Source organism: Macaca thibetana, chromosome 8 (assembly GCF_024542745.1).
Source record: "Macaca thibetana thibetana isolate TM-01 chromosome 8, ASM2454274v1, whole genome shotgun sequence".
Lineage (NCBI taxonomy): Eukaryota > Metazoa > Chordata > Mammalia > Primates > Cercopithecidae > Macaca > Macaca thibetana.
The window spans coordinates 121,126,568-121,152,521 of NC_065585.1; the positions used below are offsets into that span (position 1 = coordinate 121,126,568).

At 39.2% G+C, this 25,954-nt stretch overlaps 1 protein-coding gene and 1 pseudogene across 5 annotated transcripts in view; both read right to left on the reverse strand.

Moving 5' to 3' along the window:
* The window catches only part of PPP3CC (protein phosphatase 3 catalytic subunit gamma), a 102,561-nt gene that overhangs the window by 43,343 nt on the left and 33,264 nt on the right, over positions 1 to 25,954 (reverse strand). For all 4 annotated transcript variants that reach the window (XM_050801429.1, XM_050801427.1, XM_050801428.1 and 1 more), the window contains exons 2-3: positions 22,565 to 22,762; positions 22,094 to 22,218 (exon numbers count right to left, since the gene is read on the reverse strand). In XM_050801429.1, coding sequence (XP_050657386.1) covers positions 22,094 to 22,218; positions 22,565 to 22,762 — 323 coding nt within the window. The remainder of the gene's footprint in view (positions 1 to 22,093; positions 22,219 to 22,564; positions 22,763 to 25,954) is intronic.
* Positions 4 to 7,552, reverse strand: LOC126961286 (transcription factor BTF3-like; annotated as a pseudogene). The gene has a single exon (XR_007728247.1). The product of XR_007728247.1 is annotated as a transcription factor BTF3-like (transcript).

Below are 25,954 nucleotides of genomic sequence, written 5' to 3' on the forward strand. Positions count from 1 at the left end.
ACAGATAAAATTTTCTTTGTGACCATTATAATGCATAAACACAATTTATATAATTCAAATGACTTGCTGTAATGGCATATATCATTGTTACTCCCAAACTGAAAAATGAAACCTTTTGAATGTGATATACTTATTGCCCTAGAATTTGACAGAGTATAGAGTAGCTTTCACAGAAATCTCTCTCTAATCTCTGTTCTCATGTTCTATCTAAATATCTAGAACTCTCTCAGAAAGCCACTCACACATATATTAGTCCTAAAACCTGTATTTAATTTAATTCTGAAACACTAAAGGCATTTCCACTAAGACCAGGAACAAGGCAAGAATATTTACTATCTCTGCTACTGTTCAAAACTGGTGTAAGGGTATTAGCCAACTGAATTACACCTCAATTAGAGGGTTAAGAATGGGTAAAAAATAAAACTATCTCTATTTGCAGATATAACCCCCAAAAATCAATAAAACTAACTCAAATAATAAAATAATTCAGTAAAGCAGCAGGATATAAAATTAACATACAAAATCAATAGCCGTGGGGCACAGCGGCACGCATATGGTTCCAGCTACTCAGGAGGCTAAGGCAGGTGGCTCACTTCAGCCCAGGAGTTCAAGGCCAACCTGGGCAACATAGGGAGACACCATCTTAAAATAAAAAAAAATAGGGCCAGGCGCAGTGGCTCATACCTGTAATCTCAGCACTTTGGGAGGCCGAGGTGGGCAGATCACCTGAGGTTGGGAGTTCGAGACTACCCTGACCAACATGGAGAAACCCCGTCTCTCCTAAAAATACAAAATTATCCGGGCATGGTGGCACATGCCTGTAATCTCAGCTACTCGGGAGGCTGAGGCACGAGAATTGCTTGAACCCGGGAGGCAGAGGTTGCCACAAGCCGAGATCACGCCACTGCACTCCAGTCTGGGCAACAAGAGCGAAACTCTGTCTTAAAACAAACAAAAATAGACCTTTTATACAGAAACAATCAACAGAACATCATGGTAGAGAAATCCCCATTTGTAACAGCAACAAAGAGGCCTAAAGACACAGGAATAAATTTAACAAGAAATGTGTAAAATCCATACAAGAAAAAAATTTAAATGTCCCTATAAGACAAAAAAGTAGACATGAAATAATGGAAAGACATTCCTTGTTTGTGGATAGAATAAATCAACATGAAAAGATTACAGTTCTCGGCCAGGCACAGTGGCTTATGCCTGTAATCCTAGCACTTTGGGAGGCCAAAGTGGGTGGATCACCTGAGGTCAGGAGTTCGAGACCAGCCTGGCCAAGATGGTGAAACCCCGTCTCTACTAAAAATACAAAAATTAGCCAGGCGTAGTGGCGAGTGCCTGTAATCCCAGCTACCTGGGAGGCTGAGGCAGGACAATCACTGGAACCTGGGAGGCAGAGGTTGCAGTGAGCCATGATCACGCCACTGCATTCCAGCCTGGGTGACAGAGTGAGACTCTGCCTCAAAAAAAAAAAAAAAAAAAGATTACAGTTCTCCCTAATTTAAGTCATTGAAGTTCCAAGAAAAATACAAACAAGCTATTTTATGGAGTCAGACAAGCTGACACTAAAATTAACATGGAAATATGAACATGCAAGAAAGAACAGCCATGAAAACGTTAAAAAGAGACACCATGAGGGCAGACTAGCCCTACCAGATGTTAAAACATACAAACGTCTATAATCAAAACAGTGATACTGGCCTTATGTAGATAAATATACCAGTGGAATTTTATACTACAGATATAGTATAAAAGTACCTATAAAAACATGGTAAATAATAAAGGTGGTATCTCAAATCACAGTAATAATGATGAACTTTTAAATAAATGGCTCTGGGTCAGGTGGCTGCCATTTAAAAAAAAAGATAAAGTTAGAACCACATCTTACACAATGTACAATAACCAACAAAAGGATGAGCAATCTAAATGTAAAAAGATAAAACCACACAAGTTCTAGAAGAAAACATGAGTGAGTTCTTAAGCCCAGTATAGGTCAAAATTGATGTAGGTAAGAACTGTGTAACCAATGACTAAAAATCCAGACACAATAAAATAAAAGATGGGTAAACGTGACCACACAAAAATGAATATAGGTCAGGTGTGGTGGCTCACACCTGCAATCCCAGAACTTTGGGAGGCTGAGGCAGGCAGATAACCTGAGGTCAGGAGTTTGAGACCAGCCTGGCCAACATGGTGAAACCTCACCTCTACTAAACATACAAAAATCTGCTGGGCATGGTGACAGGTGCCTATAATCCCAGCTACTCAGGAGGCTGAGGCAGGAGAATCGCTTGAATCTGGGAGGTAGAAGTTGTAGTAAGCTGAGATCACACCATTGCACTCCAGCCTGGGCGACAGAGCAAAACTCCATCCCCACAATAATAATAATAATAATATAATTCGTATAGTAAAAAACAATTTGGCCAAACTGACAAAACTACACATTCATTTACCTTTGACCCACTTCTAGGAATCTACCCTAAAGATACACTTCCAACAATATGAAAATAAATATGCACAAGGCTGTAGCATGTGTGTAATAGTAAAACATTAGGAACAACCTAAATGACCATGCACAGGAGAGAGGCTAAGCTATGATACGCTCAAACAATAAAGCACAAGGATGAAGAAAGATCTCTATAAACTGATTTAGAGTGATTTCCAGGATATATTTTTAGATGAAAAAAGCAAAGTATGGCTGGGCATAATGGCTCACAAATGCAATCCCAGTGCTTTAGGAGGCCAAGGCAGAAGGATAGCTTGAGGCCAGGAGTTTAAGACCAACCTGGGCAATACAGCAAGACCCTATCTCTACAAAACATTTAAAAATTAGCCAGATATGGTAGTCACATGCCTGTAGTCCCAGCTATTCAGGAAGCTGAGGCAGGAGGATCCCCTGAGGCAAGGAGTTTGAGGCTATAGTGAGCTATGATCATGATCATGCCACTGCACTCCAACCTGGGTGACACCGTGAGACTCTGTCTCCTAAAAAAAGTACAAGAGTAGCTATAGTATGCCACCCTCTATATAATAAAGAAGATATATGAAATTCATATGTATGTATCTCCTTTGTACATAAAAAATGCAGGAAAGATAAACCCAAAAACTAAAGAGATTGGTTACCTATAGCAGGCATTCAGGCACTAAATAGACTATGAAAAGAATACTTGTTTAAAGCTGAGAGCTAAAACAAGAAGGGAGAGTGTGGCCTTGTTTGGTCTGAGGTGGCAACATGTGCGTTGGGAGACTCAAAGTAGTAGATCACTCTCCACATGTCTACCAGTGACTACAAAAGCACTGTATTGATTTTGAGGTTACAAATAAATTTTAGCAAGGAGGCATAGGCATAGTTGCAGATACAGAACCCATGAATGATGATAATCAATTGTATACACCAATTATGAAATATTCTGTATATATTTCACAGCCTCAAAACACAAGCAAAAATTGAGAGGCTAATATGCTTTGGCAGTGTCCCCACCCAAATCTCAACTTGAATGGTAGCTACCAGAATTCCCACACCCAGGGGACAGTAACTGAAGCATGGGGGCCGATCTTTCCTGTGCTATTCTTGTAATAGTGAAAAAGTCTCATAAGATCTGATGGGTTTATCAGGGGTTTCCACTTCTGCTTCTTCCTCATTCTTGCCACCGCCATGTAAGAAGTACCTTTTGCCTTTTGCCTCCCGCCATGATTCTGAGGCCTCCCCAGCCATGTGGATCTGTTAAGTCCAATTAAATCTCTTTTTTTCCCCAATTTTGGGCATGTCTTTATCAGCAGCATGAAAAAGAACTAATACAGAGGACTATGTTGAGAAACAGATAAATCAATATAGTCATGCACCACGTAATGCTGTTACAGTCAACAACACACCACATACAGGACAATGGTCCCATAAAATTAAAATGGAACTGAAAAATTCCCACATCCTAGTGATGTAACCATCATAATGTCTACATGCAGGCATTACATGTTTGTGGTGATGCTGAGGTAAAAAAAACCTACTACACTGCCAGTCGTATAAAAGTATAGCACATACAATTTATGTACAGTACATAATACCTAATGATAAATTTACTGGTTTGTGTATTTACTATACCATACTTTTTATAATTATTTTCAAGTTTGTTCCTCCTATTTATAAAAGAAAAAGGCTCATTGTAAAACATCCCCAGGCAGGTCCTTCAGGAGGGATTCTAGCAGAAGACACTGTTATAGGACATGACAGCTCCATGACTGTTACTGCCCCTGAAGGCCTTCCAGTGGGACAAGATGTGGAGGTGAAAGACAGTGATACTGATGATCCTGACCCTCTGTAGGCCTAGGCGCGCATGCACGTGTGTGTGGTGTGTGTGTGTGTGTCTTCATTCTTACCAAAAAATTTTAAAAGTAAAACAATTTTTTAATAAAGTTTACAGAATAAAAATATAAGTAAAAATATTTTTGTACAGCTGCATAAGTCTTAGGCCTTCACATTCACTCATAATACCACTTGTAAGCTAAGTGGTATTACAAAAGAGTCAAAAAGTTAAAAAAATTTAAAAAAAAATTTTGGGGGGGTATACTAGGCAAAGAACTTTATTAACCTTCGTTTCAAACTTGATTCCCAGGCTTCTTCGGCTTAATTAGCTGCAAAGAATGAATTGTGCATAAGCAAAAACTGAAAAGAGCTGCAGTGTCCAAGGGGCTTGAGCTTAAAAATATTAGAGATCTAGATTTTATCAGATCCATAAACAAAAATTTCTTAAAAAGCAGTCATAATATAAAATAGCAGCTCCCAGTAACTTCTTCAAGTTTTATCTTCAGAAGTTGACTCAATTCAGTTTGCCTCATGTTGGAAGCCTCATCAAAATTCTCCACAAGATCTGGCACTTCATAATCATCATCCTTTACAGTAGCAAGTGGTGCTTTTCCATCCACAGACTGTTTGGGCAGAGCTTCAGCCAGTCTCCTTAAACTAGTCAGACAGTCTGCACCAAGCTGGCTTAAGATGCTGGGGAGCATTTCCATCAGCTGCTTTGTCTCAGCATGGCCTGTAATGGTGAAAGTGTTTGCTGGCATCTCTGTTGTTAAAGTGGATCACTGTTCCTTGGTTTGTAAACATATTCACCTCTTCAATACCAGAGATATTGTTTACCCCTCACTTCTTTAAGGAAAACTGAAGTTTTTTATCATCTGCCGTGACTGTTCTACGAACCACCTTCTTCTTTCTGCAAGTGGTTCCTTTCCCACCAATGCGCACTTGTGCCTGCAGTTTGGCGAGTTTTTCCTGGCTCATAAATGTTTCTTTCATCTTCTCTCAGCAGATAACGGGCCACGCGGGGGGCTAGAGTTGGTGCTTAGGGGGTCTCAGGTGGACCAGCTGAGATTAGGTGCACACACACAGGGTACACAAGATGGCAGCTCAAAATTAAAAATCTTATAAAGTAAAAAGTTACAGTAAGCTAAGGCTAATTTATTATTGAAGAAAGAAAAATACTTTTTAATAAATTTAGTGCAGTGTAAGTGTACAGTGTTTATGAAGTATCTGGTAGTATACAGCAATGTCTTAGGATTTCACATTCACTCATCATTCACTGATTCACCCAGAGCAACTTTCAGTCCTGTACAATTCATTCATGATAAGTACTTTATACAGGTATTCCATTTTTTATCTTTTTTTTTTTTTTTTACTATATCTTTTCTATGTCTAGATATGTTTAGACATACAATACTTACCCTTGTGTTACAATTGCCTACAGTATTCAGCACAGTAACATGCTGTACAGGTTTGTAGCCTGCGAGCAACAGGCTATACCATGTAGCCTAGGTGTGTAGCAGGCTATACCATCTAGGTTTATGTAGGTACACTGTATGATGATTTCACAACAGCAAAATCGGCACCCATTTCTCAGACCGTACCCTCCTTATTAAGTGATGCATGACACTGTAATTGTGGTTGGAAATTTTGACACAATGCTGAAAGTAACTGATAGTGCAAGCAGACAAAAATAGTCAAAGTTATAAAGAATAGCTCAACAAGTAGAGAATACACATTCTTTCCAAGTATATATGGGACAATCACAAAAATCTACTCTGTACTATACCACAAGGAGTCTCAATAAATTTCAAAGAATGAATATTATTCCAATGATGTTCTTCAAATTACATTAAATCAATAATCAGTAACAAAATACTAGCTCTAAAAAAATCCTACATGACTGTAAAGAAAAAACATACTACTTCATTAAGAAAATTCTTAAAATATAAAATACTGAATGATAACGAAAGCAATACATATCCAAATCTGTGGGACTCAGATAAAGCAGCACTTAAAGGGCAATGTATAGTGACAAGTACACTATTTTTTCATTAGGTTTTCAAATATGCTAGTATATGTTTAACTTATCTCTGAAAGGTCATATAAGAAACTCCTGGGAGTGAGTGCAAGAGCTGAATGGTTGCCATATGAGATGCTTAATTTTATTGTAATTAGAGAAACATTAATTAAAACAGTAGAACACTACTTTATACCCATTATATTGGCAAGTATTATAATATGAGATAAAATCATATTCTGCAAGGAGGGATGTGAGGAAATAGGAATTCTTCAGTGCTACTGGGAGGAATAGAGACTTGCACAGCCATTCTGAAGAGCCATTTGGCAATCAATGCTCAGTTCAAGTATGAATGCACTCACCCTTTCTCCTGGCAATCCCATTTTGTTAATAAACCCTATAGACATTAAATCATGGTAGATTTATATGAAGGTGTTCATCATAGCAGTGTTCATTTTAGAAAGAAATTGGAGTTAAACTAGGTGTCCACCAAGCAGAACAGAGAATGAAAGTGTCACAGATAAATACTATGAAATTCTATACAACAGGCAGAAAGCAATCAACTAGAGGCACATATACTAATAACTTGGGTACATCTTAAAACCACAGTGGTAAGTGAAAAAAGTCAACAGTATAAATAGCACTACAACAGTGGTTCTCAAAGTATAGTTACATTCATCTCAAAGTGTGATAAGCAGCATCACCTGGGAACCCGACAGAATATAGATTGCCAGGTTCCACCCCAGGCCTGATGAATCAGAAACAGGGTCAGGGCCCTGCAACCTGTGTTTGCACAAGCTTTCCAGGTAATAATGATGTACAGTAACATTTCAGGACCACTGGACAGCATCATATCACTTATGTAAAATTAAAATATTTTATCTGTAAAAGTTTTATATATTAAAAAATTAATATATTAGATGTATTGGCTGGGCGTGGCAGCTCATGCCTGTAATCCCAGCACTTTGGGAGGCCGAGGTAGGTGGATCACGAGGTCAGGAGATCGAGACCATCCTGGCTAACATGGTGAAACCCCGTCCCTACTAAAAATACAAAAAAAATTGCTGGGCATGGTAGCATGTGCCTGTAATCCCAGTTACTGGGGAGGCTGAGGCAGGAGAATTGCTTGAACCTGGGAGGTGGAGGTTGCAGTGAGCCAAGATCATGCCACTGCACTCCAGCCTGGAAGACAGAGCAAGACTCTGTCTCAAATTAATGAATATATATATATATTTATTATATATGTATATATTTATATGTATATAATATATATAACATATATTTTATATATATATGCTGTCCCTCTCACTAGAAAATACAGTAAAGGACTTTGCTTGTGCATCTCCATGTTAGCTCCCCAGAATCTAACACAGGCACTGTTGACAATCTGAGAAATCGTTCATTCATATATATATTAGATGTATTCTGAAGCATATATTAAATATAGTAGAAGCTGGGGAGAGAGAGTAGGGAACTCAGAGATGACAGATAAGGACAAAAAGAATACAACAAGAAACAGGGACTTCGCAAAGACTGGTGAGAAATGTGCCATGACCTGAGGAGCTCGATCAATTCAGCTGAGACTTTCCCACCTCCTCAAAAAGGAAAGACTTCAAAATCCTGAATCCAAATGTTTCTCAGTATGCCTAATCTAATCACTGACATCTTTCACCCATATTACTAGATTAAATCCTCACTGGTCTCCCTGCACCTGCTTTTGGGCTCCAAAAGTCAACTGACCTTATAACAGCCAAAGTAATTGTTTTAAAACATAAATGTGAATACGTCACTCTCCTGCTCAAAAAAAAAAAAAATTCCTCCAATAACTTCCTAGCACATTCAGAATAAAACCCAAATGCACTGACATGGTTTACTAGGCCTGACATCATCTATCTGCCCAACTCTCTGCATCTCTTCCATCTCTCCCTTACTCACTATTCTGTCTAGCCTCGACAGCCTCATTTCTACACATGGACTGCCCTAGACTTGCTTCTGCCTGTGAGCTTTTACACTGGTTGTATCCTCTGCCTGGAATGTAGTTCCCTTGATCTATGCACAGCTTGTTCCCGCAGGTCATTCTGTTCAAAAATTGCCTCCTCAAAAGATCCTACCCTGATCACTCGAAGTTAGCTGCTCCTGTCCTGCTTTAGCCCCTTCCTCTGATTTGGTTCTCATGGATGGTAAACAAATACATGATGCAGTCCCTGTCACCAGAAAATACAGTAAAGGACTTTGCTTATGCATCTCCATGTTAGATCCCCAGAATCTAACACAGGCACTGTTGACAACCTGAGAATCATTCATTCTTCGTTGTTTAGGAGTCTCCTACACATTGCAGGGTATTTTGTATCCCTGAAGCCTGTTTATCAAATGCCAAAAGAAACTTTTAATCATTGTGACAAACAATTTAAACATCATTGTATGTAATTATGAATGCATCTAAAGCACAGGTTCTCAAAAATGGAATTGTTGCATTAAAGCATATACACATTTTGGAACAGACATTGCAAAATAATCATAAAGCTTAAACATACAGACATATATAAATAAATAACCTTATGTGGCTTTATTCTTTTGAGGGGTTAAATTTCATTACCAAGATACCAATTTTCACAAAATATTCCAAGGAAAAGTTATATTAAATCAATATATAAATTTAGAATGCACTTTATCTTTTCTATACCTACATTTCCCAATCAAGAACACAATATATCTTTTGATTTCACATTTGTGCCTTCTAACTCACCTTTTTGAGGTAATGAAATATATAAAGGCACAATCCACCCATAGTACAATGTCATTTGGTGATGTGCTTCTTGGCCTCTAATTTCAAGTTTTATTTCCTTATTTTATGTAGCAGGACACAACTGTACAATTGTCTTGTATAGTTCAATCACAAGGTCATGATTATCAAGAGATCTGTTCAACCACTCAATTACTTTTTCACTTCTATGTGAGCAGAATTTTTACTCTGCCTCTAGAATCATTTCTGTATGTCAATACCTGTTCATCAATTGGTCATCTAATAACATTTATATCACCTGGTTATCTGATAACATTTTTCTCTTTGGTGGCTTCTGTGCATTTAATACAATATATCTTTGCTGAAAATGTTCCCTTTAATCTTTTCTTTTCTCACAAAATCAATTAAAGAAAACTCAAATTTAGCTTCCTCTCTCACAGAGGAAGACGAAGCACTTTGTTTTTATTTTTATTCTCTTCAGACAGAGTCTCACTCGGTCACCTGGGCCAGAATGCAGGGGCATGATCTAGGCTCACTGTAACCTCTACCACCAGGGTTCATGCGATTCTCCTGCCTCAGCCTCCTGAGTAGCTGGGACTACAGGCATGCATCACCACATGTGGTTAATTTTTTGTATTTTTAGTAGAGACGGGGTTTCACCATGTCGCCCAGGCTGGTCTCGAACTCCTCACCTCAGATGACCCACCCTCCTTGGCCTCCCAAAGTGCTAGGATTACTGGCGTGAGCCACTGTGCCCAGCCAGCACTTTGTAATAGGTACAAATGAAGAGGGAACATCAAAAGGCTCAAAGAAAAATAAAACTTTACTATTCTGTTTTATCAGCGACAGAAGTCTTAAAAATGACCTACTCTTTCATCCAGTTACTTCATGTGTGAGAATCTGATCTAAGTATCTGAAATGCCATCACGGATATATTCAAAAAGATGTTAACTTCAGCAATGTGCAGAATGGAAATAATTGGAAAACAACCTTGTATCATTTAAATACAAGTGATAACCGAATCCAACTTGCTGTTGTGTAAAATATTTAAATATCTCATAAAACACAAAGTCTGGGCCCGGCGCGGTGGCTCATGCCTGTAATCCCAGCACTTTGGGAGGCTGAGGCAGGCAGATCTCCTGAGGTCAGGAGTTTGAAACTAGCCTGGCCAACATGGTGAAACCCCGTCTCTACTAAAAATACAAAATTTAGCCAGGCGTGGTGGTGGGTGCCCATAATCCCAGCTACTCGGGAGGCTGAGGCAGGAGGATCACTTGAACCTGGGAGGCGGAGGTTGCAATGAGCTGAGATGGTGCCCCACTGCACTCCAGCCTGGGCGACAGAGTGAGTGAGACTCTGTCTCAAAAAAACAACAACATCAAGTCTGGAGATGAGATATCCAGGTTTGGTGTACTAGTTCAACATCTTTGCCAAGAAACCAAGCCCTCTGTACCTCTGTGATCTGCGATTGACAGGTCTGCTTTTTCCTCCTTAGTCATGTCTCCTCCTCATAGTCACAGCATGGCTGCTACAGTACAACATCCACATATGAAGTGACATGGTGGAAAGGGGGTCCAAAAGCTTCAACCTTGCAATAGTCTTTTCATCAAGAAAGAGTGTTTCCAAAAGCAAGTGAACAAACAAAAACCCAACTGAGTTCCCTTTATATGTTACTGGTTAAAAGAAAATCTAGTGTTTACCCCTAGACCAGTCATGAGTGACAGGAAATTGATTGTCTAGTTTAGACCAACCAGAATTCATTCCCTGGGGATGGGATAAGAGCCTTCCTTCACTGAAATCAAAGGTTCTCCCTGCAACCCGAATCTCATTTATCTGAATAGAGATACTGTTTGTAGGGAAGATGGAGGGAAAATGTACGCAATAGCATGACCTGCTATAAACCTATTTTTCCAACAGTAGAGGAATGGTGAAATAAATTAAGGTATTTATATCATTAACTACTGTGAAAGTTGATCATATGAACTGGGTTATTCCTGTCATACCCAACTAAAACAAAGTCAAGAGAGCAGGGGCGGGGGGGAAGCACTCAGGACATATAACATAGCCCCAAAAATGTACTCATCTGCAAGAAGCATGTCTGCTGAAACTGCCTGCTATTACTGGAAACCAGTTTTATCTAATGGCTACTGAAATGATCTGCTGAAATTCTAAGGCTAATTTTACCCACGGCCATCACTCACCAATCAAAACTGGTAAGCTCTCCAGAATCTTACTAGTGCTGATGAACTTTCTCAAGGAGCAATATGTAACATTTCTCTTTTTCATAAAACCTCTAACCTTCTCTTTGTTCTTTGGACATACCATTCTGTCGGCATGCATGCCCTAAACTGCAATTCTTTCTTCACGAATAAAACATCTTAATTTCAGAGATTCATCTCTATGTTTCATTTGACTTTGATATACTTGGTCAAGTATGAGTCTAAGGCTGACTCATCTCAGAGAATATCAGCAGCCATTGGAACTACAGTATAAGGCAGCCACACTCTGAAAGCCACCCCCTCCCCTACCAGCTTCTGCAAGCTGCCTCTTTTTCCCTTAGTGAGTCATTCTTGGACTGAACTCCCGATTTTGGTTGAGTTCTGTTTTATCTGGGATTTGGATGGGACGGTGTCTTTCCCCTTCCAGTCTGATCTGGCTGAGAGATCTCCTATTAAGGAAGACTCTTCCTCCTTGTAGACCCTGGCTGTGGGGTCTCAGGGAAGAGACTTTTCCCTTTGGGTTGAGGCCTTGGGATCTCTCTTTTTTCTTTCAGTTGGAGAAGGCTTCTTATCATTCTTCTTGGTAAGTGGGTACTTTATTTTCCCATCTGTGCTTGCGTTTATTTGGCCTTTCCAAATTCAGTGCTTACATTTAATTGGTTTTTGTGTATTTGGGATTAAACCAGAGCACCCACAATAAAATGGGCTCTCAAAATTCAAAGACATGCCAAGATATTTTCTGGGATTCCAGCTGGTAACATGTTCAAATATTATAAGGATCATTCAAACAGTCTGTTGTTCTTTAAACTAAAAGACCACAGTTATAAAACAATACACAGCAAATAAGATATGCATATCTCATTGATATTTTAAGGCTAAAAAAAAGGATTCAGGACTCAAAGAATGACTTCCTAAAAAAATACTCCCCCAAAGCTAGCTGAAACACTTTCCTCTCTAGAGCTCTCCCCTCCTGCTCTGCCTCCTCTCATCTTTTTCTAAACTAAACTCTCTTTTTTCAAAACTCTTTGGCTATTCTGGCATACTGACCATTTAAGTAAAACCCTTAAAACTAGCAGATATTAAAGAAAATCATTTTGACCTTCATGCTGTTTCCTTTGCAAAAATGAAATTCCCATGTAAACACAGCCTGCCTATAGTAAAAGGAATGACAACACTTTTATCTTCAAGGATAAAGAATTGAGACCAAGAAGATACTGAACAGATCTTGTTAGAAGATAATTCAGTCATATTTCCACAATTAACTATTCTGTGTCGAATCCAGTTTATTGGTAACTGACTCAAACTACGTTACTCAAAATTTAGTTCACAACCCTTATAATATTGCCAGTTTTAAAAAAGAACATTAAGTTTGGCCTTATTCCATTTTGTCAGAAAGATAATCTGGATCCAACTGTTTTTTATAAACTGGCGAGTGTTTTACTATCTCATGACCAAAACTCTAAAACAAAAGCCATAAGAATTTATTTATAAGTATGTATATCTGTGTAGATGTGCTTATATTTTATATATATACTATGTTATATGCTGTGTCTACATAATCAAATCTGATGTAGTCAGCCAGAAATCCCTAAAAAATTTATTCTGATTGGTTTAAATAAATGAGTGCTCATATAAAATATACAGTAATTAACCCAAATTTTTTTTCAGTTCTTGTGACTTAAGTACATCTCTGATAAATTACTTGTTTTTAAAATTGTTGATAAAAGCTGGCTGTGGTGGCACATGCCTGTAATCCTAGCACTTTGGGAGGCTGAGGTTGGAGGGTATCCTGAAGCCAGAAGTTCAAGGCCAGCCTGAACAACACAGTGAGACCCATCTCCAAAAAAAATTAAAAAAAAAAAAAATTAGCCAAGTGTGACAGCACACACCTGTAATCTTAGCTAATTGGGGTGGCTGAGGCAGAAGGATTGCTTGAGCCCAGGAGCTCAGGGTTATAGTAAGCTATGATTGTACCACTATACTCCAGTCTGGGTGACAGAGCAAGACCCTGTTTCTTAAATTTTTTTTTTTAATTATAAGATAGGCATTAAAATGTGTTCTTTATTGAGAAATAATTTTGTATGATAAAGAATCTTATGTGGCAAATTTTTGTCCTAAAATAAAATGGTTATTTAAGAAAGGAAATAAGGACAAAGCAGAAAGTCCAAGCATGTCATTAAAGGTCTGAGCGAAACTGTAATAGGGTTTGTGAAAACGGAATTTATAAATGGAATTTTGTATGTGATCAAGCTGGCTATAATTAAAATAAAATGGCATATGGGGCTGGGTGCAGTGGTTCACGCCTGTAATCCCAGCACTTTGGGAGGCCAAGGTAGGCAGATCACAAGGTCAGGAGATCGAGACCATCCTGGCTAACACTGCAAAACCCCGTCTCTACTAAAAATACAAAAAACTAGCTGGGCGTGGTGGCACATGCCTGTAGTCCCAGCTACTCGGGAGGCTAAGGCAGGAGAATGGCATGAACCTTGGAGGCAGAGGCTACAGTGAGTTGAGATTGTACCACTGCACTCCAGCCTGGGTGACAGAGCGAGACTTTGTATAAATAAATAAATAAATAAGACATATAGTCTTGCTAAAGATTGAGCTTTGATATTAAAAAGACACTAATATAAAACTAAAAAATGTGGTCTCCTATGGTAGAACAGGGCTTTTCTTAAAGTATTGATTTTCTCTTAGTAAAACTGCAAGAGGTTTTGATACTTAATTCTGAAATCTGTTTCTTTTTGAAACTTCTCAGATGTATACCTCAGAAGTTCAAATTCTGCTGTCCTTCACTGCACATGATTGCAAGTCACATATTATTGCCTTCTGTTCTTTCTCCACTTGAAAAAGTATATATTTTTTGGCCGGGCGCGGTGGCTCAAGCCTGTAATCCCAGCACTTTGGGAGGTCAAGACGGGCAGATCACGAGGTCAGGAGATCGAGACCATCCTGGCTAACACGGTGAAATCCCGTCTCTACTAAAATATACAAAAAACTAGCTGGGCGAGGTGGCGGACGCCTGTAGTCCCAGCTACTCGGGAGGCTGAGGCAGGAGAATGGCATAAACCTGGGAGGTGGAGCTTGCAGTGAGCTGAGATCTGGCCACTGCGCTCCAGCCTGGGTGACAGAGCGAGACTCCGTTTCAAAAAAAAAAAGAAAAAGTATATATTTTTGCTTGGCTAGAAGGTGGCTCTCTCCAACTTTTTCATCTGCTCCTGTAACTTTTTTTCTCCTATTCTAACTCTACTGTTATGATCTGACACTAAGAGGTTTATCTTAAAAGCCTAGAAAAGCAATGGTTTCCTGTAGTGTAATTCTTGACTTTTCTTGATGTATCTGAATTGCAACACTCATAATCTTGGGCACATTCTTTCTCTGTCTGATTAATTCAAGTATTCTTTTCATCAGGTTTGATTTCCAGGTTATGTAAGTGAACATAGCATAAGAAGAAACAATCATACTACAGAAGGTTTTTCTTTACCTTTTTGGTAGTTTGTTTAAGAAACAAAACTTTTATATGCTTCATTCAGGACATAGGCATGGGCAAAGACTTCAAGACTAAAACACCAAAAGCAATGGCAACAAAAGCCAATATTGACAAATGGAATCTAATTAAGCTAAAGAGTTTCTGCACAGCAAAAGAAACTATCAACAGAGTGAACAGGTAACCTACAGAATGTGAGAAAATTTTTGCAACCTATCCATCTGAAAAAGGGCTAATATCCAGAATCTACAAGGAACTTAAACAAATTTACAAGAAAAAAACAAACAACCCCATCAAAAAGTGGGCAAAGGATATAAACAGACACTTCTCAAAAGAAGACATTTATGCGGCCAACAAATATATGAAAAAAGGCTCACCATCACTGGTCATTAGAGAAATCCAAATCAAAACCACAATGAGATACCATCTCATGCCAGTTAGAATGGCGATCATTAAAAAGTCAGGAAACAACAGATTCTGGAGAGGATGTGGAGAAACAGGAACGCTTTTACCCTGTTGATGGGAGTGTAAATTAGTTCAACCACAGTGGAAGACAGTGTGGCGATTCCTCAAGGATTAAAACCAGAAATACCATTTGACCCAGTAATCCCATTACTAGGTATATACCCCAAGGATTATAAATCATTCTACTATAAAGACACATGCACACGTATGTCTATTGCAGCACTATTCACAATAGTAAAGACTTGGAACCAACCCAAATGCCCATCAATGATAGACTGGATAAAGAAAATGTGGCACATATACACCATGGAGTACTATGCAGCCATAAAAAAGGATGCGTTCATGTCCTTTGCAGGGACATGGATGAAGTTGGAAACCATCATTCTCAACAAACTAACACAGGAACAGAAAACCAAACACCACATGTTCTCACTCATAAGTGGGAGCTCAACAATGAGAACACAGGGAGGGGAACATCATACACCGGGGCCTGTCGGTGGATGGGGGCTAGGGGAGGGATAGCATTAGGAGAAATACCTAACGTAGATGACAGGTTGATGGATGCAGCAAACCACCATGGCACATGGATACCTATGTAACAAACCTGCATGTTCTGTACATGTATCCCAGAATCTAAAGTATTAAAAAAAAAAAAGGAAACAAAACTTTTGCATTTCATCAAGATAATTTCTGTGTTGTGTGTTGCCCTTATTAGGTATTTTATTACTTAGGAAAACTAAGCTTTAAGGAAGTTAAAGTTTTTTACATCCATGTAACTTTATTACTTTGGAAATCTTCTGATTATCACTGGCCGAATGAATATTATTATTATTATTATTGTTTATTTTTCTTGAGACAGAGTTTGGCTCTTGTTGCCCAGGCTGCAGTGCAGTGGCGCGATCTTGGCTCACTGCAACCTCTGCCTCCCAGGTTCAAGTGATTCTCCTGCCTCAGCCTCCCGAGTAGCTGGAGTTACAGGCACCCGCCACCATGCCTGGCTACTTTTTTGTATTTTTAGTACAGACGGGGTTTCACCATGTTGGCCAAGTTGGACTCAAACACCTGACCTCAGGTGATCCACCTGCCTCGGCCTCCCAAAGTGTGGGATTACAGGCATGAGCCACTGCACACAGCCAAATGACCATTATTTTATAGTGACCTGTGTGATTCTGTTTTGATCAGATGTTCTGAGCCTTGTGACATCTTTGACAAACGTCCCCAAAATCAAACCCTCAATTAAGTCTTTTTTTTTTTTTATTTTTGTAGAGACAAGGTCTTGCTCAGGCTGGTCTTGAACTCCTAAACACAAGTTAGCCTCCCATCTAGGCCTCCCAAAGAACTGGGATTACAGGCTTAAGCCAATGTAACCAGCCTCAAGTACTTTGGACCTAAAATTAACTTTGGGGCTGGCTGCAGTGGCTCGCACCTGTAATCCTGGCACTTTGGGAGACTGAGGCAGGTGGATCACCTGAGATTAGGAGTTCGAGACCAGCCTGGTCAATATGGTGAAACCCCATCTCTATTAAAAATACAAATATTAGCTGGGCATGGTGGCGGGGGGCTGTAATCCCAGCTACCCAGGAGGTTGAGGCAGGAGAATCACTTGAACCTGGGAGGCGGAGGCTGCAGTGAGCTGAGATTGCACCACTGCACTCCAGCCTGGGTGACAGAGCGAGACTCCATCTCAAAAAAATTAAATTAAATTAAATTAACTTCAGGATTTTCCAGTTCAACCCCTGGAAAGCCTCAAAAGATCTGTGTCTCTCATCTTACAGAGATATGAAATGATCAGGCTTATTTAGTAAATTATATAAGAAACTTAAATGGTAAGTGATACTAGATCTTCTTTTAGTTGCATTTATGGGTATGTTAATATAAATGTTTCAAAAACTGTATAATTCATAAAAATCTAATATGTTTTCAGTCTTAACTCTGATTATTGTATCCTAAAATGCTATCTATAATAGAAATAACAAAATTCCTTATCAATTGTGAACTTTCATCAGATTTTTAACCATGGCTGTTCTAAGCTTTTGTCATTCACAGTTACTGTTTTGTCTCTAAAAACATGCACAGTCAGATTCATGGAAAAGACTTCAACAAGTATTCTTAAATATAGGTTGCTGATAACATTAACAGCAATAGGCTAAATAAAAATTTCCACAACTCTAACAAACTGACGGAATCATGAAACTACTAATGGAGATCAAGCAGAATATAAATTGATTACATGAAATTAAGTAAAACTTGTCAGCTCTCCCGAACCTTACTAGTGTCAATGAACTTTCTCAAACAGCAATACATAACATTTTTCTTTCTCATAAAACCTAACCCTCTCTTTTTTTCAGACATACCAAAGACGGCTCAGTCTGTGTGTATGCCCCAAACTGCATTTTTTTCTTTTCTTTCTTTCTTTTTTTTTTTTGAGACAGTGTCTTGCTCAGTCACCCAGGCTGGAGTGCAGTGGGGTGATCTGGGCTCACTGCAGCCTCCAACTCCTAGGCTCAAGCCATTCTCCCACCTCAGCCTCCCAAGTAGCTGGGATTACAGGCGCCTGCCACCATACCTGGCTAATTTTTGTATTTTTAGTAGAGATGGGGTTTCACCATGTTGGCCAGCTGGTCTTTTTCTTCCCAGATAAAATGTTTTAATTTCAGAGATTTGTCTCTATTTTATTTGACTTTGACACTACACTTCTGGAGAAATCTTAACAATACAGAAAAATGCTTTCCATATAATCTTGAGTAGAAAAAGAAGATCAGAAAAGGAGCATACAAAATGCCCTCAATTTTCTTAAAAACAAAATGTATACAAATGCAAAAGAAGAAAAAAGGCTGTAAGAAAATATAATAAAACATTAACAGTGATTACCTCTGATTTGTAGAAAGCTTTTGTTTCCTAGATTCTGCATTTCCCAATTTTTCTATTAAAAAAATAAATTATTTATAACAAAAAATTTTAATAAGAATTCCATGACCTTATTTTCATCTATTAAACAAAAACATCACACTCATGGTTATCAAGAATATTGATTAAAAAATTATTTTTCAAGTGTATACTTGCAACATGTTAGAGTAAGCTATAGCCTATAGAGGTTTATAATCTTAGTGATTTATAAAAAGTGACTTCCAATGAACACTAGATAGATCTCATACTTCAGTTTTAACACTGGTATAAAATGTCATTGTCACCTTAAAGTTTTGATTCATTTATCTCTAAAGTTATTGCAGAAAAAACCCTTTAAGTTAGCAAACATGCAATTAACAGGATAAAGCTAAATACAAACTATGATTTATTAACATTCATCCATTCAACAAATATTAACTGTGTGCCAACTATGTGTTAGGCACTGTGCTAGGTCCTAACATGAAAAACACTTAATTCAAAAAGCACATTTTATATTATAATGAAAACCTATTCGTAAGTGTATCTTTTATATTAGACTGGAAGCTCCTACAGAGCATAAATTTTATTCTTTATTTTATTCTCATAGCCTACCATAAAGTTGGCACTCAGGAAACTTTATTGATGAGTGAGGAAAAAAATGCATAACACAAAATATTCTGAACATGATATATGTGCACAAAATCGTTGGTATTTTCTATGTGCTTTATTGAATGTATTAATGAACTAAAACTATTTTAAAGTTATTTTAAGTTATATGAGTTAATCAGAAGATAATTTGGCATAATTTATCATTAAAAAGTTGTTTCAGGCTGGGCGCAGTAGCTCATGCCTGTAATCCCAACACTTTGGGAGGCCGAGGCGAGTGGATCACAAGTTCAGGAGTTCAAGACCAGCCTGGCCAAGACGGTGAAACCCCATCTCTACTAAAAATACAAAAATTAACCAGATGTGGTGGCAAACACCTGTAATCCCAACTACTTGGGAGGCAGAGGCAGAGAACTGCTTAAAACCCAGGTGGCGGAGCTTGCAGTGAGCTGAGATCACGCCACTGCACTCCAGCCTGGGTAACAGAGCAAGACTCTGTCTCAAAAAAAAAAAAAAAAAAAAGGTTGTTTTATTGCCAGTCACAGTGGCTCACACCTGTAATCCCAGCACTTTGGGAGGCCGAGGCAGGTGGACCACAAGGTCAGGAGTTCAAGACCAGCCTGGCCAAGATGGTGAAACCCCGTCTCTACTAAAAATACAAAAAATTAGCCGGGCGTGGTGGCAGGTGCCTGTAATCCCAACTACTCTGGAGGCTGAGGCAGGAGAATTGCTTGAACCCAGGAGGCGGAGGTTGCAGTGAGCCGAGATTGTGCCATTGCACTCATTGCACTCCAGCCTGGGCAATAGTAGTGAAACTCTGTCTCAAAAAATAAATAAATAAATTTTTAAAAAGTTGTTTTATTAAATAAAATGACTAGCCAGGCACAGTGGTGTGCATCTATAGTTCCAGATACTCAGGAAGCAGAGGCGGGAGGATGGCTTGAATCCAGGAGTCGGAGGCTGAGGTACGAAATGATCACATCTGTGTATAGCCACTGTACTCCAGCTTAGGCAACATAGCAAGACCCCATCTCTTAAAAAATAAAATAAAATAAAATGGCTAATTAGAAATTCACTAAGTTTTGTATTCTTCTAATCTTTACCCTCTAAAACCTCCTCAGGCTAGCAAACACACAAAGAAATAAACACTCAATGTGTCTTTCTAACATCCATACTTTCTTTCTTTCTTTTTTTTGGAGACAGAGTCTTACTCTGTTGCCCAGGCTGGAGTGCAGTGGCATGATAGCTCACTACAACCTCCACCTCCCAGGTTCAAGCGATTATCCTGCCTCAGCCTCCCAAGTAGCTGGGATTACAGGTGCCCACCACCATGCCTGGCAAATTTTTGTATTTTTAGTAGAGATGAGGTTTCACCATGTTTGCCAGGCTGGTCTTGAACTCCCGACCTCAGGTAATCCACCCACCTCGGCTTCCCAAAGTGCTGGGATTACAGGCGTAAGCCACTGTGGGCGGCCCCACGTCCATACATCTGACTTACTGTCTACTGAAACATGCATGATATGAGTGGCAACAGGGAAGCTCTTCAGTGACACAGTCTGCAAGGATGAGCTCCACCTATTCATGGTACCTATTTAGAGACCTTGGACAATTACTGAACAGCAGGAAAATGGGCTTTACCATTTTTTCAGGTTTTACCTTTAACTTTGGTCCTCAAATTTGACACTCAATGAATTTTGCTCACTGGTAGCTAACACTGAACTTTTTTTTTTTTTTTCTTTTTTCTTTTTTTGAGACAGAGTCTCGCTCTGTCACCCAGGCTGGAGTGCAGTAGCGTGATCTTGGCTCACTGCAAGCTCTGCCTCCCGGGTTCACGCCATTCTCCTGCCTCAGCCTCCCGAGTAGCTGGGACTACAGGCACCCGCCACCACGCCCAGCTAATTTTTTGTATTTTTAGTAGAGACGGGGTTTCACCGTGTTAGCAAGGATGGTCTCGATCTCCTGATCTCATAATCTGCCCACCTCGGCCTCCCAAAGTGCTGGGATTACAGGTGTAAGCCACTGTGCCTGGCCAACATTGAACTTTTCTGACTCATGAATTTAGACTGCCTATCTAACTGAAAACTAAAAATCCATTTTGTTGCTTATTTTTTCTCCAGCTATATAGAGCAACTGCCACTCCTTTGCTTGGGCATCAGGTAAGAGAGCTGACTTGCATTTAGGAGTGAGGCTGCATGACATAACCACCAGAAGCACACTTAGTACAGTGAGATTCTCACACAATGAGGGCAGGCAGGACTACAGAGAGCAAAGACAGAAAGCAGACTCAATTTCTCAGCTCACAGCTTATTCTTGGTCACATTACAAATTCTATTACCCACGCTATTTCAAAAGTTTTTTTCTCTTTTACTTGCCAGCATGTAGAGTTGAATCAACAAACATTAAGTATGAATGTGCTGTGGTTCCACTGTACTCAAGTCCTTGCATAAAGTTCTAAAGTAGTTTTATCTTTTACACATAAAAGGTTCTATTTAATTCTAACCACGTTCCTGTCTTTCCTTTTCCAAAATATATAAAAGGAAAGTATAAGTTTTCATTAACTACAACTCATTTTTCCCCTTCAGTGAACATTTGTTAAGTGCTTACTATGTGCACCAGTACCGGACATTATTCCTACAAAAAGCTTAGTGCTTATTTAGCACTGGCAGTTAATCTACGTGTTAATTGTAGCTCAGCAGCTTATAGTCTTATAATTAAGGTCAGCTAATCTAAACCCCATTTAGGGTGAACAGTAATTTATGTCATTTTTATACAATCCTGTATACTGTCTTCAAGAGGAAAAGTTAGTGAACATTTAACTATTTGCAAAATTGGGTTAATATTAATATATAGCCTATTTGTCAGATTTTCTACTGGTTTTTTTTTTTTTTTTTTTTTTGAGACGGAGTCTCGCTCTGCCGCCCAGGCTGGAGTGCAGTGGCCGGATCTCGGCTCACTGCAAGCTCCGCCTCCCGGGTTCACGCCATTCTCCTGCCTCAGCCTCCCAAGTAGTTGGGACTACAGGCGCCCGCCACCGCGCCCGGCTAGTTTTTTGTATTTTTTAGTAGAGACGGGGTTTCACCGTGTTAGCCAGGATGGTCTCGATCTCCTGACCTCGTGATCCGCCCGTCTCGGCCTCCCAAAGTGCTGGGATTACAGGCTTGAGCCACCGCGCCCAGCCTTCTACTGGTTTTGAAAAAGGAATAACTGTTCTATCAAAGAAAACATTTCTACTACTTTAATTTTGAAAGTAACAAAGTTTATAAATTCTGCCAGAGTTCTCATTTTAATTTCTATTGAAGAATGGAAATCATCTTTTTAAAAAGACAATATAATAGTCCCAACATATCTAGTTTAATTTTACCTCTATACTGAAATAGCCTCTGTCCACATAGTCACCCAGAAAGAGGTAGCGTGTGTTACTAGGTGATCCTCCAACTTCAAATAATTTCATTAGGTCAAAGAATTGTCCATGAATATCACCACACACTAGGAAAAAAAGTTACAAAGTGAGGTGAGAAATTATATCTTAGAAGACAAAGGGCATTACACCAAAAAGGATCACAGTTTAACTTCTAACTTAAATCACTCTAGCTTTTGACAGGACGGCTGTATAACTGTAGTCAATCTATTCATACTAAAGTTCTACTGGAAATATGAGACAGTTAAAATTGTATTTCTTCAATTAACAACAAATATCCTAACCAATCCTGACCGTCTCATAATTTCTAGAAAAATTATCACACCACTTTTTAGCTGGTTATTTGTAATTATTTCTCAAAACTGCTCATGCAAATCTATACTGTAAAAAGTATAATGCAAATACTTTTTATACCTGTGATTGGAGCATCTACTTCTATCATAGTCTTCTCTTGCCTCAGGATGGCAGCCCCATCATTGATTATCTTTAAGGCTACTTCCTCTTCCAGTCGTCCTTCTTTTACCAAATGGTTTTTTAAAACATCAACTTTAGGTTTCCCATTCTCAAATACCTCCTTGAAAGTAAGCCGTTGGGTTGGAGGAAAGGGGACAGCTACAAAAAAAAAAAAATAGTAATTTAAAATATTTAAACATATAAAGAACAAACAGAACACAATCCTGTTACCTGACAAATTAAACATAATAAATTACCATGACTTCACATCCACAATACTAGTACGTGGGAAAAAAATTCTAAGATACTATATATCATAAATCATCAATTCTAAGTATAAAAAGGTCACAAAGTCATTTTAAAGATTTGTGTGTGCATAAATTATAATGGCTTTTGTTGTTTGTTTTTTTTAGATGGAGGCTTGCTCTTGTCAACCCGGGCTGGAGTGCAGTGACATGATCTCGGCTCACTGCAACCTCTGCCTCCTAGGTTCAAGCGATTCTTCTGCCTCAGCCTCCTAAGTAGCTGGGACTACAGGTGCATGCCACCACACCTGGCTAATTTTCGTATTTTTAGTAGAGACAAGGTTTCACCATGTTGGCCAGGCTGCTCTCGAACTCCTGACCTCAGGTGATCCACCTGCCTCGGCCTCCCAAAGAGTTGGGATTACAGGCATGAGCCACCGTGCCCAGCCCTATAATGTTTTATACACAAACATGAAAGACTTGAAGCTGATTCAGGGAACAAGTTATAAACAAGACACTAGGTGATATGAGTATCTTTGTTTTTCTATCTATGGTGTTAAAAATGAAACTATGGTTAAATAAAAGAAAAGTAATCACAATACTAAAATGGTATTTATTTCTCCCATATAACTGACCTAATAGCACCAATGTCTTAGAAGTCTGTGCCAGGCACCATGGCTCACGCCTGTAATCCCAGCACTTTGGGAGGCTGAGACGAGTAAATCACCTGAGGTCAGGAGTTGAAGACCAGCCTGGCCAACGTGGGTGAAACCCTGTCTCTAGCAAAAATACAAAAATTAGCTGCGTGTGGTGGCGCACACCTGTAATCCCAGCTACTCAGGAGGCTGAGGCAGGAGACTCACTTGAATCCAGGAGATAGAGAATGCAGTGAACTGAGATTGTACCACTGCACTTCAGCCTGGGTGACAAGAGCGAAAACTCCATCTCCAAAAAAATTAAAAAACAAAATAGCAGCCTCACTATAGTTCCTCATCAGGGGAACCGTGTATATATACTTTATTCTTAAAAGGCAGTAGCTTAGGCCAGACACAGTGGCTCACGCCTGTAATCCTAGCACTTTGGGAGGTTTAGGTGGGCAGATCACTTGAGGTCAGGAGTTCAAGACCAGCCTGGACAACATGGTGAAACTCCGTCTCTACTAAAAATACAAAAATTAGCCAGGTGTAGTGACAAGGGCCTGTAATCCCAGTTACTCGGGAAGCTGAGGCAGGAGAATCGCTTGAACGCGGGAGGCAGAGGTTGCAGTGAGCTGAGCTCGTGCCACTGACCTCCAGCCTGGGCAACAGAGCAACATACTGTCTCAAAACAAAACAAAACAAAAGCAGTAGCTTAAGGTACTTTGTTACTGATAATAACAAGAACACTACTACCAGGATGGAGCTGTGTCTGAGAATAATTTGCTATAGTAACAGAGCATAAAAGAATGGATAAGGCGCCTGGTGCGGTGGCTCACGCTTGTAATCCCAGCACTTTGGGAGGCTGAGGTGGGTGGATCACTTGAGGTCAGGAGTTCCTAACCAGCCTGGCCAACATGATGAAACTCTGTCTTTACTAAAAATACAAAAATTAGCCGGGTATGATGGCACACGCCTGTAATCCCAGCTACTTGGGAGGCTGCGGCAGGAGAATTGCTTGAATCTGGGAGATAGAGGTTGCAGTGAGCCGAGATTGTGCCACTGCACTTCAGCCTGGGCGACAGAACTAGACTCCGTTTCAAAAAAAAAAAAAAACAATAAGGGAAGTCCAGTTATGTTTTCTAATCTGGAAATGCTAACAATTACCTTCAGTTCACATTAGGTACAAAGTTTATATATATAATATCATGGAGAATTAGCAACTTCATTTAATATTTTCAAATTGGCTGTTGTCTCGTTATGTGCCTAATTTAGAACACAGTCTACTTTAGATCCCCTGGGATCGAAGAGCCACAAGTCCATAAACCATAAATTTAAAAGGAGGCGTTCAGTTGAATTTCTGATATATGTCCAATGGTTCCACTTCCAGCTTTATGGAACCAAGTTTAAGAACCAAGTTGAAATCTATGGGTATTTTTAAAAGACTTAATCTAGCCATACCATATTGTATCATTTACAAGTAAAGAAAGTGCTATTGTAAGTTTCGTCATGCTTTCAGCTACTACTTGACTCATTTTAACTACTTAAATTTCACCGAAAAAATGATAGCAGCTTCCTAACCTTAACTAAATACAGTTGTGTGCCACAAAATGATGTTTTGGTCAACAATGGACTGTAGTTAAATGGAGCTGAAAAACTCCTTTCATCTAGTAACGTTATAGCCCCAATAACGTCACAGTATTTGACTGAGTCGGAACTGGAATGGGAATGCACAGCTGAAGAAGTAGCAAGAAAGAAAGAAGTTTGCTGCAGAAAGAAAAAGAACCGCCAAGAAAATTCACAGTGAAGGGTTTGGGAGCTTTTGCAGACCTCAACAAACTCCTTAAGAAGTGTGAAAACATGGGCCCCCAAAACAGAAAGCTTTTCATTAATACACAGGAACGTTCATGCTGCAGTAACTGCTTACAAACAAATCTACAATAAAAAATAGAAATAAACCAAGCAAAACACATGGGCCAATTTCTGAAAAGAGTGACATCTCCTCAAGAAGAGCCTCAGGCAGGTCCTTCAGGAGGACTTCCAGAAGAAGGTATTGTTATCCTAGGAGATGACAGCTCCATGCCTGTTACTGCTCCTGAAGGTGTTCCAGTGGATCAAGATGTAGAGGGGCAAGCCAGCGATATTCATGATCCTGACCCTGTGTAGAACTAGGCTCAGTGTGTGTGTGTGTGTGTGTGTGTGTGTGTGTGTGTTCATTTTTACCAAAATATTCTAAAAGTTAAAAAAAAATTAAACTTTTTAGATAGAAAAAGCCTATAAAGATATCAATAAAAATTATTTTCTATAGCTATACAATGTATTTGTGTTTTAAGCTAGGTGTTATTATAAAAAAGTCCAAAAGTTTTTAAAAATTGAAACGTTTATAAACAATTACAGTATGCTGTTTACTTTACTATTGAAGAAATAAATTTTTTTTTGTTTTTGAGATAGGATCTTACTCTGTTGCCCAG